General features: G+C 48.4%; 2 protein-coding genes across 3 annotated transcripts in view; both read right to left on the reverse strand.

Moving 5' to 3' along the window:
- The window catches only part of LOC311355572 (voltage-dependent L-type calcium channel subunit beta-1-like), a 49,770-nt gene extending 47,875 nt beyond the window's left edge, over positions 1–1,895 (reverse strand). Inside the window, exons 1-2 of one of the 2 annotated variants that reach the window (XM_084475342.1) lie at positions 1,404–1,895; positions 615–701 (exon numbers count right to left, since the gene is read on the reverse strand). In XM_084475342.1, coding sequence (XP_084331468.1) covers positions 615–701; positions 1,404–1,484 — 168 coding nt within the window. In that variant the 5' untranslated portion in view covers positions 1,485–1,895. Of the gene's footprint in view, positions 1–614; positions 708–1,403 lie in introns of both variants that reach the window. The other variant, XM_084475341.1, reaches the window with a different exon arrangement.
- A 1,847-nt stretch (positions 1,896–3,742) lies between these two features.
- LOC311355501 (zinc transporter ZIP12-like) lies at positions 3,743–16,349 on the reverse strand (the record flags this gene model as incomplete). Its single annotated transcript, XM_084475255.1, is given in 14 exon segments — positions 3,743–3,871; positions 4,508–4,695; positions 5,215–5,373; positions 5,569–5,632; positions 6,239–6,319; positions 6,806–6,949; positions 7,609–7,781; positions 12,637–12,808; positions 12,993–13,156; positions 13,434–13,647; positions 14,241–14,555; positions 15,854–16,182; positions 16,185–16,259; positions 16,262–16,349. Coding segments are annotated over 14 exon segments (2,295 nt in total).
- Between the last annotated feature and the right edge of the window lie 1,999 nt (positions 16,350–18,348).

Genomic DNA, 18,348 nt, shown 5'->3' on the forward strand with positions numbered 1-18,348 from the left:
TTGTTAGTATCGCCCTAAGTTACAGTCTCAAAGGGCTTCACAGAGGCCTTTAGCCCTGCAGAGGACTTAAGGGAGAAACTCCCCAAAGAGGGGAGAAACCCTGAGAAGGAACCCAGAAGAAGGATCCCTCCTGGGATGTTAGGAGGGGGATATGTGCTACATAGTCAGCTAATATAATATATGTACTCACTATATGTAATTCAAATTTCAACTTAGGATGCATATCTATGAACCGTATTGATATTAATCTAGATTGTCTGACCACACATTTCAGAGGACAGTAGCAGAACAAATAAGAGTGTGTGCCTTATGTAGGACGTCGGACAACATCTTTCCATGGAACACCAAGTCAAACTTTGACTTATTTAAACTCCTTGTCTGGTCCAGTAGGGGCATCCCAGACAAGGAGGTTTAGAACACGTGTGTGTGTGTGTGTGTGTGTGTGTGTGTGTGTGTGTGTGTGTGTGTGTGTGTGTGTGTGTGTGTGTGTGTGTGTGTGTGTGTGTGTGTGTGTGTGTGTGTGTGTGTGTGTGTGTGTGTGTGTGTGTGTGTGTGTGTGTGTGTGTGTGAGACCCCTCTCACAGTGTTCCTCCATAGAGTTTGGTCCCACCTACCTGTCTAACAAAGCTGGTGGTGGTGGTGTCAGAGGAGCTGCTCCCGTCAGAACCCTTACACCTTCCTCTCCTGTGACCCCTGCGAACCTGCGGCTTCACAGAAATAAGAAGAACACGTTGGGTACTTGGTTGGTGAGTTAGCGTCAGCTAAATATACAACAGCTCTGAAAGGATGCGTCACATTGATTGATAACATCAACAGTCAGCCACCAGGCTAAGGAGGTGCTGAATATGACGTCTAAAAGAGCAGGATTGAAGGAGTTTTATGTGCTGCTGTTGGCAAGTACGAGACAATATACATAAAATTCCTTTATTCCATGAGCTCCTCCTGGACATTAGAATTAAGTAAATTGGGTAAATAAAAAACGACCTGTTCCATTCTTCTAGCAGGAGTTTAGAACCAACTGACCAATAGAGGGTCTACAATCCCCTCGTATGCCAGCAACAATAACACAATTAGATATACAGTAGGCCTATATATTATTCAGTCTCTGTTTCACCGTTGGACCCACATATGTTAGAATACAGCCTACTTTATTGCGAGTTCAGTTGAGTGTTTTAAAACACAACATTTTTAAACATCTGAACGTGTTCCAAGTCTACATTCTTTGGGAGGATGCTGGTCAGGGTTCAGGGGCACGGTGCTCCGGACGTCAAACCATAAATAGGCAAAACAACTTGTAGACAAACACAGGATAACACACGCGTTTAAAATGGACTAGACCTATTCAGTTGGTTTAATGATAATTTAAATGCGATTTGGACCGGGAGATGAGTGAAAAGAGAGACCTGTAGTCCAGAAGGGTGCTCACAGGGGTCCAGGCGTCTGTCCAGCATGGCTCGCGTCTTGGGAGGATTATGAACGACCATCGCCCGTCTCAGCCGGTTCCCCGAAACGTCCACAACTCGGTTTGTAACACACAGCTCCGGATACCGACCAGTTTAAAAGTTATGAAAAACACATTATAGTAACCCGATCGACCGCTTCGGCAGGTCTAGATCGACATGTCCTGTATAAAGACCGGCACGCTGTACAAAACGAGATGAGCTTCAGTCTCACAGACCTGGCGCGCAATCTCCAAGTTTGGGTCAGTAGACGATGAGTCCATTCGGGGAGGAGGGGCGACACACGAGAAAGTGATTTTCCTGCCCCGCTCTGCTCCTGGTGATATGAAGCCGGTGATGTCGTAGCCTGAGTGTGCAGCAAGCCGGTACCGTGTAGGAGGCGCACTGAACCACCTGAGAATGGGTCAACACCTCAACCATCTCCATCCATAACCACCTCCGCAGTCTCCATACTCCACCAACCGCTCTGTCAGGGAAACGTCGAACCGAGTCGAATGTAGCCTATTATAGACCAGAGCGATGAGATTATGCTTTAGGTTGTGCGATATAAAGTTAGCCCCACAGTGTTGTGTGCCCAAACCAAAATAAGTAGTCGTTACGATTTTCTTTCAAACTTAATAAAACGAGATCGACAACGTCTGGACTGGGTCCAAACTTCTTTAACCGACTATAGACTATAAACCGTTACAGTCTATTACTGCCCTCTAGTGTAACATTTTTTAGACATGTAGACAGGCCAGAGACAGATTATCTAGTAAAGTATAGTCTGTGTTTGGGAAACACTGCGTTGCGGTTGGATAGCTACCATACTACCAACTACCCAGTCAGGCATCCTAGAATAACTAACTCTGGTTCCCCCTGGACCTCCCAGAGGTTGGTGCGTGACAGACTGCAACAGGGGTTGATTTTGTTGTTTTAATATAATTATCACTAGACAGACAATAAACGATTGTCTGTCTGTTTCAGCATATCATTTTAGTTCAGTCTCTCACTCGCCCCCTCCTTCTGTCTCTCCACACACCTACTCTCTCTCTCTATTCTGCCTTCTCTGCCCTGTCGAAGAGTAAAGAGAGGGAGACTGAAACAGGAATAAAGAGAGGGCTTATAAAGAGAGAGAAACAGACAGGGGGGGCAGCTTGGTTCTGTCAGATTAGTCATCAGGGGGAGGAGGAAGAGGAGTGGGAGGGGAGGAGGCAAAGAGGAAGGAGGAGGTGAAGAGGGAGGAGGTGAAGAGGAAGGGAGGATGTGAAGAGGAAGGAGGAGGTGAAGAGGGAAGAGGAGGAGGAGTGGAGAGGAGGGGAGGAGGAGAAGAGGGGAGGTGAAGAGGAAAGAGGTGGAGGGGAAGAGGAGGAGGGGAGGAGGTGAAGAGGGAAGGGGAGGAGGTGAAGAGGGAAGAGGAGGAGGGGTGGAGGAGAAGAGGGAAGAGGAGGCGGGGAGGAGGAGAAGAGGGAAGAGGAGGGGAGGATGTAAAGAGGGAAGAGGAGTAGGGGAGGAAGGGAGGAGGAGAAGGGTGGCATGCCCCGGTACCTGACCTGGAGTCGGAGGACTGGAGGGAACTGAGTGGTACTTCAACACCAATGCTTCTGCAGGGCTGCTGTGTGGATACCTGAGTCCATTGTTGGTGTTCCTTCTTGTCTGACCTCTCCTGTTCTCTTGGCAATGCCTCACATTTCACATCAGAAAATACCCAACAATACGATAACAGTACCTCTATAATACTTAACAGTGTACCGGTTCCCTCCACAATGTACTTTTCAGAACAAAGGCAGGTAAAACAGTTGAACATACACATTTAATTTGATTCTCAGAACAAACTAGCAAACATATGGATCCAATATACTTCCATGTATCTTATGCACTTCATAAGACTAACCCAACATATAAAAATAGATAAAGATGTAAAATATCATTCTAGATCTATTTACTATTTATAATGAAACTAAATTTAAAAAAGCGATTATCCCAATATTGGTTTAGTTCTGCATAGTCTGTTTACATATGTTCTGGTGTGTCTGGTATGTGTGTGTAGGAAGGAGAAACTTTGAGTGTGTGTGTGTGTGGGTTAGAAAGACAGTTTGTGTGTGGGTGTTTATGAAGGACAGCTTGTGGGGTGTGTATGCATGTGTGTGTGTATGTGTGTGTGTGTGTGTGTGTGTGTGTCAGAAGGAGAGCTTGTGTGTGGTGTGTATGTATGTATGTATGTATGTATGTATGTGTGTGTGTGTGTGTGTGTGTGTGTGTGTGTGTGTGTGTGTGTGTGTGTGTGTGTGTGTGTGTGTATGTCAGAAGGAGAGCTGGTGTTCGTACAGGGCCAGGAGGAGCAGGCAGCCCCAGCCCAGCAGGAGACCTGCGTTCTGCATGAGGAACTGGAGCCCGGGCCGCTCGCTCCTCGCCCGGTTCATCTCAGGGAGCTGGGGAGGAGGTGGGAGGAGGGTTGGTTAAACGCTTAAAGCTCTGAAACCCAGAGATCCAAACCTGTGGGTCGGGACCCGATTTGGGGCTGTCTGATATGCACATGGTGTTGTGGGAGATTGCAATTACATTTGAATGAATTCTCTAAACTAATCAGGGAAGAGCCCTTATTGGTTGAAAATGAGCCTGGGGCGGTCTTAACTATAAATGGTGTCACAATGGTGTCACAGAGGCACGCAAAGTCAAGAAGATATTGACTTCTGATATACGTACAGTGCACTTCAATTACTAATACCTAATGGCTATGGCTATTCCATTTCAAATAAATTACACTCAAATAATAGCTCTTAAATATTACCTCGAGAGCACCTTTAATGGCATGTACCAAAAAAATACTAGTGTAAATGTTTGCGGGTATTTCTGATACTAAAGCTACTCTGTCCAGTTGTTATTTTAACTGTCGTGCAGCACAATTTTGATTCAATCTTTTGATTATTATCAGCCAAACTTGCCAGTCCCACTAAATAAAGGGTCTGATAAATGTATGACAAATGTATGACAAAATGTAATGTTGATCGATCACCGCTCCACTTAAACACATCTGAACACATCATGTCGCCCTTTCATCATCTCACCATCTCTACCAGCGAGAGGTAGAGGAAGATGCCGGCGGTGACGCTGAAGATCCAGTGCTGCACCGTGGTCTCCGTGGAGACGAACAGGCCAATGTAGAGGCCCAGGAAGGCGGTGAGGGCGCTCAGGAAGTTCATCATCACCGCCGTCTTCACCGACAGCCCGGCGTTCAGCAGCACCGCAAAGTCTCCTGGGAAATATAGTGACATCATAGTGGACCACTCAGAGTGACCACACGATGTCTCATTCATGATATCTCTGTCTATCTCATGTTTCATTTCGAAACCAACCGATTGCTTGGCCTTCGGTATGGCTGCTTGCAGCTTTCTCCACACACACACACACACACACACATAAATAAGCTCCTCTCATTATAGTTAGATGTCTCATTCATATTCATAGTCATTCATATAATCCTTTTTAATAACTCTTGTCTTGCTAGGCTAACAAGCATGAACCTCTCATCCATCTCGGAGGGGATGCTAACAGCAGCTTTGCTATTCCCCCTCACCCCTCTCACGGGGGATGCTAATGGAAGCTATGCTAGACCTCTCACCCTTCTTGTGGGGACTCTTAACAGTAGCTATGCTAGTTCCCAACACCCATGCTTACCCCCTCCTCCATCTTGTGGGGGATGCTAGCAGTGGCTATAATAACCCTCTCACCCATCTGGTGGGGATGGAAGCAGTAGCTGTGCTAACCCTCTCACCCATCTCGTGGGGGATCTCATGGCAGAGGATGGCCACGGTGGTTGCCATGCCGCTCTCAGCGGAGGAGGAGAAGGCGGCGCCGACGACCAGACCATCGGCAAAGTTATGGAGGCTGTCGCCCACGACGACCATGACGGCGAGCAGCGGCACCACGCGCCCTGGGGGGGGAGACGAAAGAACTCAGAGACCCGCTGCGTTTCTTGGAAGGCCATTCATAGAGCCAGACAAATGGCAGTGTTCACTTACTAGAGTAATTACTACACACACACGAGTGTGGGCTCTGTGTGTGTGTGTGTGTGTGTGTGTGTGTGTGTGTGTGTGTGTGTGTGTGTGTGTTGTGTGTTTTGTCTTACTTTGTGGAGGCGACCTGCTTGTCTCTGTTTGTTCGGGGGTTTCTGAACTTTCTTCTACAGTTCCCTGTTGAGGACAAATAGTACTCAAGACAAGGCTGAGAGATGATGTAAAAACAAATCTCACTCTAACTCTCAATAAACACATCATTTAATGATGACAGAGTGTATTCTAGACTGTATGACAAGTGTATTCTGCCAGATGAGACTGCCACGTCTCTTCAGCTTGCTTGGTCTACTATATTATTATTCAGGTTGATTCACCCCCACCCTCAATGTTCTCTGTCCCTCCCACACCAGCATTCATCTCCGCTTACATAACAACAACATAGCGGTCCAACCTGAGAAAACATTCTGTACTGTAGGAATGCAATCACTACACCTCAGTGGATTCTGTATGGTTGGAAATTCTGATTCAGTGTACTTTATTAATAATGAGAAATCAGGGAAATTGCTTGACTCAAAATAGAAAAATTATATTACAAAATAGAGGAGAGAAAAGCAAACATTGAGGGTCCAAATAACTTGAAACAAACGGGATCAGTCATTTCCACTCCTGCCACTGCTCTCCCCAGGAGTTCAACCAATCAAAGCATCCGTTCTAAGACTCTCAGCCCCGCTGAGTCCTGAGTGCCTGTGTTGCACAGGAAGCCCAGAGGGACAAAAGGCTCACCAGCTGCATGGTGGAGATGGACTTGTCCCTCTCTGATTGCTCATTGCAGTTCAGCTCTAGAGGCCTGTCGTGTGAATGGCCCTGAAGGAGAAAGAAAAGTGTGTCAGAGATCCAGAGGCCAAATGGTTTGGCTGGCAAAATCCAGTGCAGAAATCATTACTCATAAAGTAATATCTCTAAAAATTCAGTAGTTATCCGGCTATGATATACATCTCTTGAGATGTCTTACTATTTGAAGCATTAGGATAGTGTGTTTTTCACATCATTAAAATCATTGAAAAAACAAGTGAAAGACAAGTTATACTTCTGTTGAATCCTATCTGCCATAGGTATGCCATGGGTCTCTCTCTACGCCGGTGATGTGTCATATAAATTAATATAATATAGGAGCGCCTCCACAACTCGTCTATTATAAATGAACCGGAAACCGTAGATGAAGCGTGCTGTCCGTTGCCTTGGGGTTCATTTTTAATTTAACCAATGCGGACGACTTCTGTGGGCACCAGGTGTTGTGGAGACCTAAGGCATGTATCATTTCAGGTGTGTGAAAGCAGAAGGAAGTCTCACATGTCCGTGAGATGGAACCAGGACGGAGAAGAGTTTCTCCAGCAGGAAGAAACCGTAGATTCCAGCAATGACCCCCAGAACTTTCCAAAGGTACTCCTTCCCCTCCTCAGCTCCATGACCGTGACCACCATGCACTCCAAGGACCTCCAGGTACATGTTAGGATCAGACATGTTGGGATCAGACATGTGAGGATCAGACATGTCAGGATCAGACATGTGAGGATCAAACATGCGAGGATCAGACATGTTGGGATCAGACGTGTTGGGATCAAACATGTTAGGATCAGACACCAGTTACTCAAGCTGGTCAAGGAGGTTGTTTTTCAAAGTAAAAGCCCTCCCAAGTCTAAACTTTGAGTCTAAACATCTGGGTTGGTGTTCAACACCATCACAGACATTGACCTGGTTTGTGAAATCATCAGAATTTAAGATTTGAACGCCTGGATTGTTCTACCACTGCGAATACATATAATGTCATGCGTGTACAGCTGCAACTAGATCAAATTATTTACTGATGATTCAAATGATGCCTTTGCAACCTTATATATAGAGATTGATAACAACAAACCCGTACCTTGACTTCGGGACCAAATCATTTACTCCTTCAATCCTTAACCTTAACCTATCCATCCTCCTAACCTTAATTCGACCCAAACTTAATAATTTGTAACTTTACTCTGTACTTAACCATCCTTTTTCTGATACCCAAACACAACTTTTCCCAGAGCATTTTGTGGAAACGAGCACCAGAAAAGCCCTGATTCGGACCCTGATCGTCCACCCTGAAGAACAACGCCCTTTACCTGTGGGATGAGGTGCAGCAGGGCGTCCCCAGACAGCGTGCCCACAGCCAGGCCTACGAAGAGCTGCAGCAGCAGCTGGTAGGTCTGCTGGCAGGAGCTGAAGGAGATCAGGCAGATACCAAACATGGAGCCCAGCGTGATGAGCAGAACTGCCGCGGTACTGTAGCCATACTCTGAGGGGGAAACACAGAGAGAGAGAGGGAGAGAGAGAGAGAGAGAGAGAGAGAGAGAGAGAGAGAGAGAGAGAGAGAGAGAGAGAGAGAGAGAGAGAGAGTCAGAGAATCAGTTGTTAATGACAAGATAGTTAACACTCCTAAAATGTGTTATTTAGTTGGTCGGTCAGAAGGACAAGTCCATCAGTCAGTCTAGTTAAATAGTTGGTTAGGACAGTTAGTATAGTAAGTATAGTTAGTATAGTTGGTTTGTTGGTTGGTTAGTTAGTTGGTTAGTTGGTTAGTCAATTACTAAGTTAGGAGGTCTGTAAGTGACATTGCATAAATAAGTTTTCTTTAATTATACACACTTAATAATCAACACTTCAATTTCATGTAATAAATAAATAGATAATAATTCATGTTGGGTTAAAAGGTTTAAATGTTAATATAATGTAACTGAACTGATGTGTTAATGTGCTGCAAGTGCACGGAACTAATGTTTTGTTCCTACTTTCCCTACGTCATTAGTGTTGGTTGAATTGATGTAAAAAGGCATGACCAAGCGTGTATGAATGGCGCTCGTTAAGTGCAGCGATACGGTAATAAGTTTACCTCTGAAGTTAGAGCAGACGGCCAAGATACAAGGACAGTAAAGAACTTAAACGAACCTCTTTTCACAACAAGCGGCCAGCGAGGTATTTTATTTCACCATTTAATGCACTTTATTTCCTGTATTATGCATGTCATTTTCACGTGCCAATTAGTGTCATATTTCTGTGTTTTATTTCGTGCTTATTCGTGCATGTAAATACTGTATAATTTGCTGATGTGGCGTTTTGTATTATGTTTATTTGTGATAGTTTTCACTATAAACAACATAGACATAGAAAATGTACCTTCTTTTCCAATTTCTAGTCAAGCTATAAACAAAAAAAAGTTTTGGTTTGGCTGGTTTCACACAAAGCGATTAAAACATTAAACAAAAAATGAAAACTAGTAAGGAGTAAAGGAGTAAAGCAACGTGCCATTAAAGAACGCTCGTTTCAAAGAAGCCAACCTGTGTCTGTAGCCGTTTCTTAATACCAAGTACACGGACTACGTACTCGCGGACTTGGAAGTACGTGCTAGCCCCAACACGCAGTGTCAGCCCCCCGGACAATGGCAGACTAGCCAACAGAGCCCCGGTAGCCGCCGAAGGCCGTGCCAGCACAGGTATGTGCTATTTTCACGTGCGTTTCGGCGCCAAAGCAAAGAAGTGCCGGTCCCCGTGCAACTTCAAACCAACGGGAAACACCAAGGCTTGTGCTCATTAGTGGCCGTGAGTGCAGGCACGTCAACCCGGCTATTGTTCATCAGAGACACTCTCTCCGGCCGCGAGTTTCTTTGAGACACCGGCGCTCAAAGGAGCATCCTGCCAGCTACAGTGGAGGACACCATGCCTGGTGGCCACGGTCCACAGTTGAAGTCCGCCAACGACACCCCCATCCGCACGTATGGCACAAAGACTGCGGACCTGTGCTTTGGGGGCCAGCGATTCATGTGGGATTTTTGTCACGGCCGACATCTCCTTTCCCCTTCTCGGCGCGGATTTCCTTTGCGCGCACAATCTGCTGGTAGACGTCAAAAACAACTGCCTGGTGGACGCACAGACGTTTTCCTCATTTGCATGTGCCCGCGGTGAGGCAGCATATGGCGGGCTCTCCAGCTCCCTCTCAGAGGGGGATGAATATCAACGCCTTCTCGGGGAGTTCCCCGGTTTAACCCGACCTACCTTTTCCGCTGTCACGGCAAAACATGGTGTGGAGCATCATATAGACACTAAGGGCCCACCCTATGGGTCTATGCTAGAGCCCGACGACTTAACCCTGACAGGCTGAAGGTTGCTTGGTCGGAGTTCGCCAACATGGAGCGCCTGGGCATCATCCGCCGCTCAGACAGCCCCTAGGCCTCACCCCTCCACATCATTCCCAAGCCAGACGGCGAGTGGCGACCTTGTGGGGATTACCGCCGCCTGAACGATGCTACCACACCTGACCGCTACCCGATCCCGCACATCCAAGACTTCTCAGCACACCTGGCGGGCAAGCGGGTCTTCTCAAAGGTGGACCTGGTGCGCGGTTACCATCAGGTGCCAGTGCATCCCTCAGACATTGCCAAGACGGCAGTGGTGACACCGTTAGGGTTAGGGTTCCTACATATGCCGTTCGGGCTCAAAAACGCCGCTCAGACTGTCCAGCAGTTAATGGACTCGGCGCTCAGGGAGATGCCTTTCGTTTTCGTGTATTTGGACGACATCCTGGTCGCCAGCTCCCCCGAAAAGGAGCACCAGGGACACCTACACGACCTCTTCATGAGGCTCGACCAGCACGGATTGATCATCAACCCGGCGAAGTGCCTGTTCGGCTTGTCCTCCATCCACTTCCTGGGGCATCTCATCAACAAAGATGGGGCCACCCCTCTCCCGTCGAAAGTGGAGGCGATTTCTGCTTTCCCCCGCCCGCACACAGCTTGGGCGCTGCGGGAATTCCTGGGAATGTTGACGTTTTACCACCGGTTCATCCGACGGGCAGCTCACGTCATGCGCCCGCTGTACGGGGCCCTCAAGGACAAGTCCCCCGGCCAGGCTGTCGACTGGACGGCGGAGAGGGAGAATGCGTTCGAGGCCACGAAGGCCGCCTTGGGCCAGGCCGCCATGTTGGCCCATCCGTCGCCTGATGCCCCCATCGCCATCACCACCGACGCGTCTGACTACGCAGTCGGCGCAGTGCACGAGCAATGGATCGATGGTGCCTGGCAGCCGCTCGCCTTTTTCAGTCACCAGTTGACCCCCAGGGAGCACAAATACAGTGCGTTTGACAGGGAACTCCTTGGACTCTGACTGGCGATCCACCACTTCCGGTTCCTCCTGGAAGGCCGAGGGTTTGCGGCTTTCGTGGACCACAAGCCACTAACATTCTGCATGTCCAAGGTGGCGGAACCGTGGTCCGCCCGCCAGCAGCGCCAACTTTCGTACATCTCCGAGTACACCACGGACATCCGACACATTGCTGGCAAGTCCAACGTGGTCGCGGACTGCCTCTCCAGAACAGTCATCGGGGCCGTCCAACTGGGCCTAGATTACGTCCGTATGAGTGCGGACCAGGCCTCTGACCACGGAGTCCAGACCCTAAGGAATTTGGATACGGGTTTGCGCCTGGAGGAGGTCGCGGTTGGCGGCTCGGACGTAAGGCTGTGGTGCGACGTCTCCACAGGCCACCCTCGACCGCTGGTCTCGGTGAACTGGCGCCAGCCCGTTTTTGAGGCGTTGCATGGCCTTTCCCACCCCGGCAAGAAGCCGTCAGTGAAATTGGTTTCCCAGAAGTTTGTGTGGCAGGGGCTTAGAAGGGACGTTGGTGCTTGGGTCAGCTCATGCGTTGACTGTCAAGTTTCCTGTTCCCGAGAGGAGGTTCGACCACGTCAACGTCGACCTGGTTGGACCGCTTCCCTCCTCTCACGGGTTTACCTACCTCTTCACCATGGTTGACAGGACGACCCGCTGGCCGGAGGCGGTTCCCCTCTCCTCGACGTCTCCTTCCGACGTGGCGCGTGTTGGTCGCACGCTTTGGGACTCCTTCAGACCTCTCCTCAGACCGGGGCTCGCAATTCACCTCAGAACTTTGGAACGCAGTGGCTGAGGGGTTGGGGGTCAAGCTGCACCGCACGACCGCCTATCACCCCCAGGCTAACGGCTTGTGCGAACGTTTCCACCATTCCAGCCAGCTTGAAGGACGGCGACTGGGTGGATAGGCTACCATGGGTAATGCTTGGCCTCAGGTGCACCCCTAAGGAGGACCTGCAGTCCTCATCGGCGGAGCTGGTCTACAGGCAGGCCCTACGAGTGCCGGGGGATTTTATTCCTGACGCCTCGGTTCCCTGGTCGGCGGCCAGGCAACGTTCCTCCCTCCTGGAGACCGCCAAGGTTTTCACGCCCGTCACAACACGGGACCCCCGCTTTCCGCATGCCCCCCGATCTGCGCGTGGTGGACTATGTTTTCATTCGCCACGACGCCCACCGTGGTCCCTTACGCCCTCCTTACGATGGCCCGTTCAGGGTTTTACACCACGGCGACAAGTGCCTGGTGGTGGACGTCGGGGGTAGACCTGAGTTTCCTGGGATAGGATTGCCGGCTAACGTGGACGTTTCCAGACCGGTGGAGGTGGCGCAACCCCCACGTCGGGGCCGTCCGCCTGCGCCACACACCCCGCTAGCCGTTGAGGCTCCCTTGGCCTCGTTGACTCCCGGGACCTCCGAGTTGGTGGACGGCGCCGACGTGCCTGCTGCTTCCTCCGCCTTCACCCCTGTCATCCGCACGCGCCGGGGTCGGGTCGTCGCCCCTTCCCGTCACAAGGACTTTGACTATGGGTGAATTCTGGGGGGGGCTTGTGTGGTGGTTAACATAATTCACCCATGGAACTATGGGTGGGGAACGTGTTTAGCACGGACACTTTAGGCAGACGGAACGACCGTCTCGGTTCAGTCTTACTTGGCTTTTGAATGAATAGGCCTACATTTTTGTTATATATGTAAAATGTTCCATAGCCTATTATTATAGCTTACATACTAATATTTTAAAACGATGCGAAATGCATCCTGGGATATTTAACGGTCCCAAGTAGTAGTAACGGCCTCATCGAGAACGCATCGAACGCATCGAGAACACTTCCGGGTTTTACGACAGTACTCACATACTCGTGTACTTGGAATTGGTACAACAGTACTTGGGCTACCACTGATGACGTTTCATGAGAACGCAAGTACACGAGTACAGACGAGAACGCAAATTGAGAAACGGCTTGTGTGTTGTGACGAGAGCTACAAGGTCAAAGGTCTTACTCTCCAGGGCAGTGGGCGGAGCTCCTCTGGACGCCCTCTCTGACGACTGACAGGCGTTACCTAGCAACTGCTGAATGATGGCTGGACACATCTGGCTGAAGCGGTTCTTTGAGATCGGCGAACGAGAATCCAGGGCAAAAATATCCACCAGCTGATTGGCTGAAAAGCACGACTATAAAGATAACAAAGAAAGAAAACGAATCTTGAATCTTAGTAACATTTACATTTACATTTTACATTTACATTATAATAATTAGGAAAAGTGGATCGAACATGAAAAAGTAGCAATGTTATATTTACCTATAAAGCCATTGACAGAAAAGGCTTCTACTGTTTATTCTAAATATCTGCCTCACCGCTGTCCAGTCCGCGGCGGTGCTTATAGTCTGATGGCTGAAGTCTTCCTGGTGAGGCCCTGCCTCTTCCTGGAAGGGGCCTGTGAGGCCCCGGCTCTTTCTAGCATGGGTGTGGTTAGCTCCTCCTCCTCCCACTCCTAGTTGGTGAAGCAGCTCCTCCAAGTCTTAACAGAGACAGGGGAACAGGTGCTTTAGTCATTTGTAGGACACCGTACTAAACACCTCACACAAACCCTTAAACACTTAATACTATGTCTTTGTTTTCGTTATGCGACTCGCCTGGAGCAACTTTTCTCTAAAACTCTCTTGTTGTTTTGGTGTTGTTCTGCAGTGTTCCTCAGTGTAAAAACCTTGCTCATTTTGGGCCCTTGCTCTACCTCCTCCTACAAGTGACAAATTGCTTTGACTACAAACAACAAGGCTGTCTGTTTTTGACCTTACCCACAAGGTGGAGGTCCGTGGTGCAGTTGAGAGAGTGGAAGATGTAGTCGGTGAAGAAAGCAGGCGGCGGGAGGTCTGTCCGGCTGAAACAGGCGCCCAGCAGGAGGTGGGTCAAGATGGCGGCCGCCAGCCGGGGCACGGAGGAAGAGGAAGCGAGACCCAAGACCTGCTCCTTTCCTCCAGCCTCCTCCATCAGGTGACCAGCGTCGACACACTACCGGGAGTCAGGAGTCACACTATCACAAGGACTCCTCTTACCATCCTACCTCCTGCCTCACGGCCTCAACCGGTTTCACTTTAACAACGCAAGTAATTGACGCCTTAAGAATTGGAGAAGGAGCAAAGTAAACTAAAACAGAATTTGCTCAACTACTATTAGAAATAAAAGCCAGTCCTCATGAAGAAGGGAAAAAATCCATTCCAATCTTGTATTATTTTAGTGCTATGTTCCCTCATGGCTATTAGCTATGCAGGTGACCGATTACTGTACACTCACATGGCCAAGCCAGGCCCTTACACTGAATGTCTCTCTGTAATTCGCCAGCTGTATTTTGGTGATCTCTATATCACATACAACACGAAGAAATTGACGTGTTCCTGCATCCACACACTGTACTCCACTGCTGATGTTACAGACACTCTTTATTGAATCCTTGAGTAAAGTCCTCTTTAGTTTAAACAAAAACCTCTTGATTTACAGTTTATAGGCATGCACGCATGCAGGCATGTCTCCCTTCTTGTTGCAGTCTAAGGGCCTGGTCGTAACCATAGCATACTGTTGTATGAATGAAGCGAGACATGTCCCACCTGTGTGTGAGGAAAAGCTGGTTGGTAGTTCTGGTTGATGACCTGGAGGATGCTCCGGACCTCCGTGGTGGAGAGGAGGTGAGGGTCCTCCTGCTCAGGGTCGAGGTTGGCGAGGGCCAGGACGTAGAAGGAGAAGTCTGGGGGAGGTGCGGTGGAGAGTGAGGAAGAGGAGGACGTGGCGTTGGAGACGCACAGCTCGGCCATGTGGATGATGTAATAGAGTATCACCGTGGCGACGCGGGCGTAGTTCTCCTCGCCGATGTACACCTCCCCATCGTCCTCCAGGGCGGAGAGGACCACGACGGGCCTCAGGCACTGGGGGAGGAGGAGAAGGAGGAGAAAGAAGTGGAGAAGGTGAAGGAGGAGGAGAAGAAGAAATGTTTTAGGGCAGCCACACAAAAACTATGGAAACAAGCCACAAAACCAGCCAAAACAAGAGTGGCCCGTCAACAAGCTGGAGTAGGCCCAGTCACTTCAAGTCACATCAACTTTATTTTGAAAGCTCTTCATCGATACTGCTGTGTCAGAGGACTTGCATACTTTACACAACTTTGTCCCGAAACCTGATACAAAGGATAAAGCAGGGAAATAAGCGTTTATCACATCACAAAGTTCCATTCAGACCACAAAACCGTCACCGCTTATCACTAACGAGTATGCTGAATAAACAGGTGGAAGCTATGCTGAGTGCCTGCAAAGTGTATTATGCCAAGTAGAGAGAGCAGTCTAAAGCCACTCAGCATGAGTGGCCCATAAAAGGTCAAAGTTGGAGGCCATAAGCCTCCACATACAGCCACATTCCAGCCTCAAAAAGTGAGTTTGCCAGGCAAACAAATAAAAAGCTAAAGCACAATATGACCCTGACACAAAACCACAGGAACACTGCATGACTTATATGAATTATGGCACAGCATTGTTTTTGGATTAAATAGATAGAATTATTAGTTATTTTGTTCATTCACAGATTAATCTCTGTGTAAACTTTTAAGTAAAGAAAGAAATCGGAGGAGGAATTTCTAAAGCCCCAAGGCTGGTAATATCAATGAAATCATCAGGCCCAGTACGTGGATAGAGCCAAAGTTAAGACTCACTTCCTGACCCTGTTCTGGAGCAGGTGTGTGTCACTCCAGCAACGCCACAACACCACGCAGCAGGGGCTCAACGGACAACCCTACGATCGGAAGACTAACTTCCCCCTACACCCCCTAACCCCCAACACCCAGTTCCATGCTCAACGGCGACGTCCATTCGGCCAGGCCTCTTACTGCTTTCTCAGGGCAGTAGAGTTAAAGCTCTTAGGGTGGTTCCACTCCAGGGCACTGCATGTCTGCAATCTAACTGCAAGACACTCGCCTTACCTCTACCTGCTCCTTAATGACATGCTTCTGAAGTCATAAATATGAAAATATAACTAATTGTAAATATTACTAAATATAGCTTTTAAATAAATATAGCTTCATATAACTAAATATCTACAAAATATATACAAAATATAGCAAAATATAGATAAATATAAATATGTAGAAATAAATATAAACAAATAGGAGTAAGACTTTTGCTTTGGAGTGACAGCGGTCCCAGTTGCTACATGGTGACCAGGTGGTGATCAATACCTGGTCGCAGCCGTCCTGGGTGCCACCGATCACTTCCCCGCAGTGCACGGCCCGTAGCGCCCTGCTCAAGAGCACACCCAGCTGGGCCTTCTGGAGCCGTGGCGGTCCTTCCACGTGGTCTGACAGACCCAAGGTGCCCAGGGCCTCCTGCAGATAGCCACGCTCTTCACCTTTGACCCCCGCTGCCGTCCCTAGCAGACAGACCACCAGCAGCAGCAGCACATGGAACACTTCCCTCCTGGTGGGTCTCATATCTCCTCTTCTCTCACCGCCTCCGACTCCCTGGAACTCCTGGTCGCTGTCCTCCAACTCCCAGTTCCCCCTGTAGCTGGACACCATCTGACCTTGGCCTGAACCACAGCTCCCCTCGCTGGGGAGACGCTGCACCTCCGCTGGGCCTGGGGAGAACCGGAGGTACAGGAGAGGAGTCCACTGTACAGAACACAACAGTGAGTTGTGGAAGAAGAGGAGGAATAGGAGAAGGAGGAGGAGGCATCCATAATGAGCCGTGAGGGAGGCGAGGCACGGCACCTTTCACCCCCAGCTCGCCCCCAGAGTGGTGGGCCGGCCGGGCAGTGGCTGGGGCCCCTCTGACCACAACAAGAGGATTAGTGCAAGGAAGTGAGAGGGAACAGAGAAGGGGGTTGGGGAGGGGGTCAGACTGGAGAGAAACTAATTAATGTTGTATGAAGTATGGAGGAAAGCAGAGAGCGAATGTGCCGGCATGGTCCCCTCACAGTAAAGTAGCATGTTGGTAAACCTCCAAACCTCCAACCTTTAAGACAAAAAGGTTGCTGTTCATGAACAGCCTGGAGAGAGAGGTTTATGGGTTTTAACCATAAACTGTATCGTTGTAGTTAGTCTTAACATACTGAACACACTTAGCAACAAGGTTTTCTGTGTGGTAGTGACTCACATTCTGCTGCATGTTCTGTATGAGGAGCTTGATCTCTATGAGTAACATCATGGTGACACAGTGCTGGTTGGCACCAGTAGATAATCTGTTCTCAGTGATTGTCTGAGTCAGCCCTCCGCCCTGCCAACGGTAGCTGTTCGCTCTGTGTCTGCCCCCACATCCAGCCTACTGCTCCACACACACACACCATTACAAACAACACAGCCAGGAGAGAAATGCCACAGCGTAGCAGGCCATGCCTACCGTAGTTGTTGTTGCAGGCCAGAGCAGGCCTCTCTGTTCCTCAGGGAAGAAGAGAGGAGCGAGGGTTTGTTGTGGGAAGTCTTCTTATGCAAAAGTAAAGAAACGGTGGAAGCTCAGAAGGCTTAAAGTCCAACTCTCTGCTGTTGCCATGGAGAATTCTGCCTCCTTTCCAACAATGAGGGCTGAGGGAGCACATGGTTGGAGCAGGGGAGGGCGCCGGAGGAGTGGCTGGTATTCACAACCTCCGGGCCCTGCCTCACCCTTTACTTCTCCAACGACGATGGCATCGGCCATTGAACATAGGTCTGATGAAACCCACTATGCCGTGGCCAATTAATCAATTAAACAGTTGTTTGACAAACTATAGGGTAGGTTACCCATACACCTAACCAATACTATCTCTTACCTAAACCCTAAACCCTAACCATCTCTAACAGCTTGACATATACATCGCTAACCTAACCCTAACCCTAACCCTAACCCCTAACCCTAACCCTCTCTAACACCCTCAACCTAAATGAACCATCTAACCCTAACCCTAACCACTGAATACCTGACCATAACCATCTCTAACCTAGTACCTTAACTTAACCATTTCTAACCTAATGCCTTAACTTAACCATTTCTAACACAATACCTAAATTAAACCATCCCTAAACGGATAAACTTAACCATCTCAAGCTAACACCTACACTACACTACAGTAACACAAGATGATTGTAGAACATAAATATATAATAGGAGAATACAGCTGCTATCGGTTCATAAAAATACATATATACATCTTTGTTTAATCGCATCTCTCCAACAACAAGATCTTTATTACAGAGACCTCTAGGGGGCAATATGTTACCATCCAGCATGTTAGGCTCCAAAATGCTATATATCATAGGTGCCGCCCTTCCATTGTTAGATACTGACAAATGCAAAATGGTGTTTTGCTAAAGAAGAATAAAAAATGCATGATACTGTAGGTGGCATTATATCATGAATGGCTTTAGAAAAAAAAAAAGATATATAATTTATTCATTTATTCAGCAAGTGAATAAAAAAAAAGTAGCCTATTTCATTTGTGGAACAGAAGCAGTAAAACAGTAAAATGATACCCAGGGATGGCAAATTGCAGACTGAAAACGTTATTTGTAACAACATCAATGCCAAAGAACATACACATGCACGCACACATCAGCACCACTGCTGGAAAACGTCTAAATCCTAAAACGACTAATTTCTCACAGTTAAAACTCTTTAACCGGTTTATTCGAGTTTCATCTCTGAGGTTTCTCCTGCTCTGTCTGGTCACCGTCTCTGAAAGGTAAACGAAGAAGATATGAAC

Source organism: Micromesistius poutassou, assembly GCF_964030765.1.
Source record: "Micromesistius poutassou genome assembly, chromosome: 11".
Lineage (NCBI taxonomy): Eukaryota > Metazoa > Chordata > Actinopteri > Gadiformes > Gadidae > Micromesistius > Micromesistius poutassou.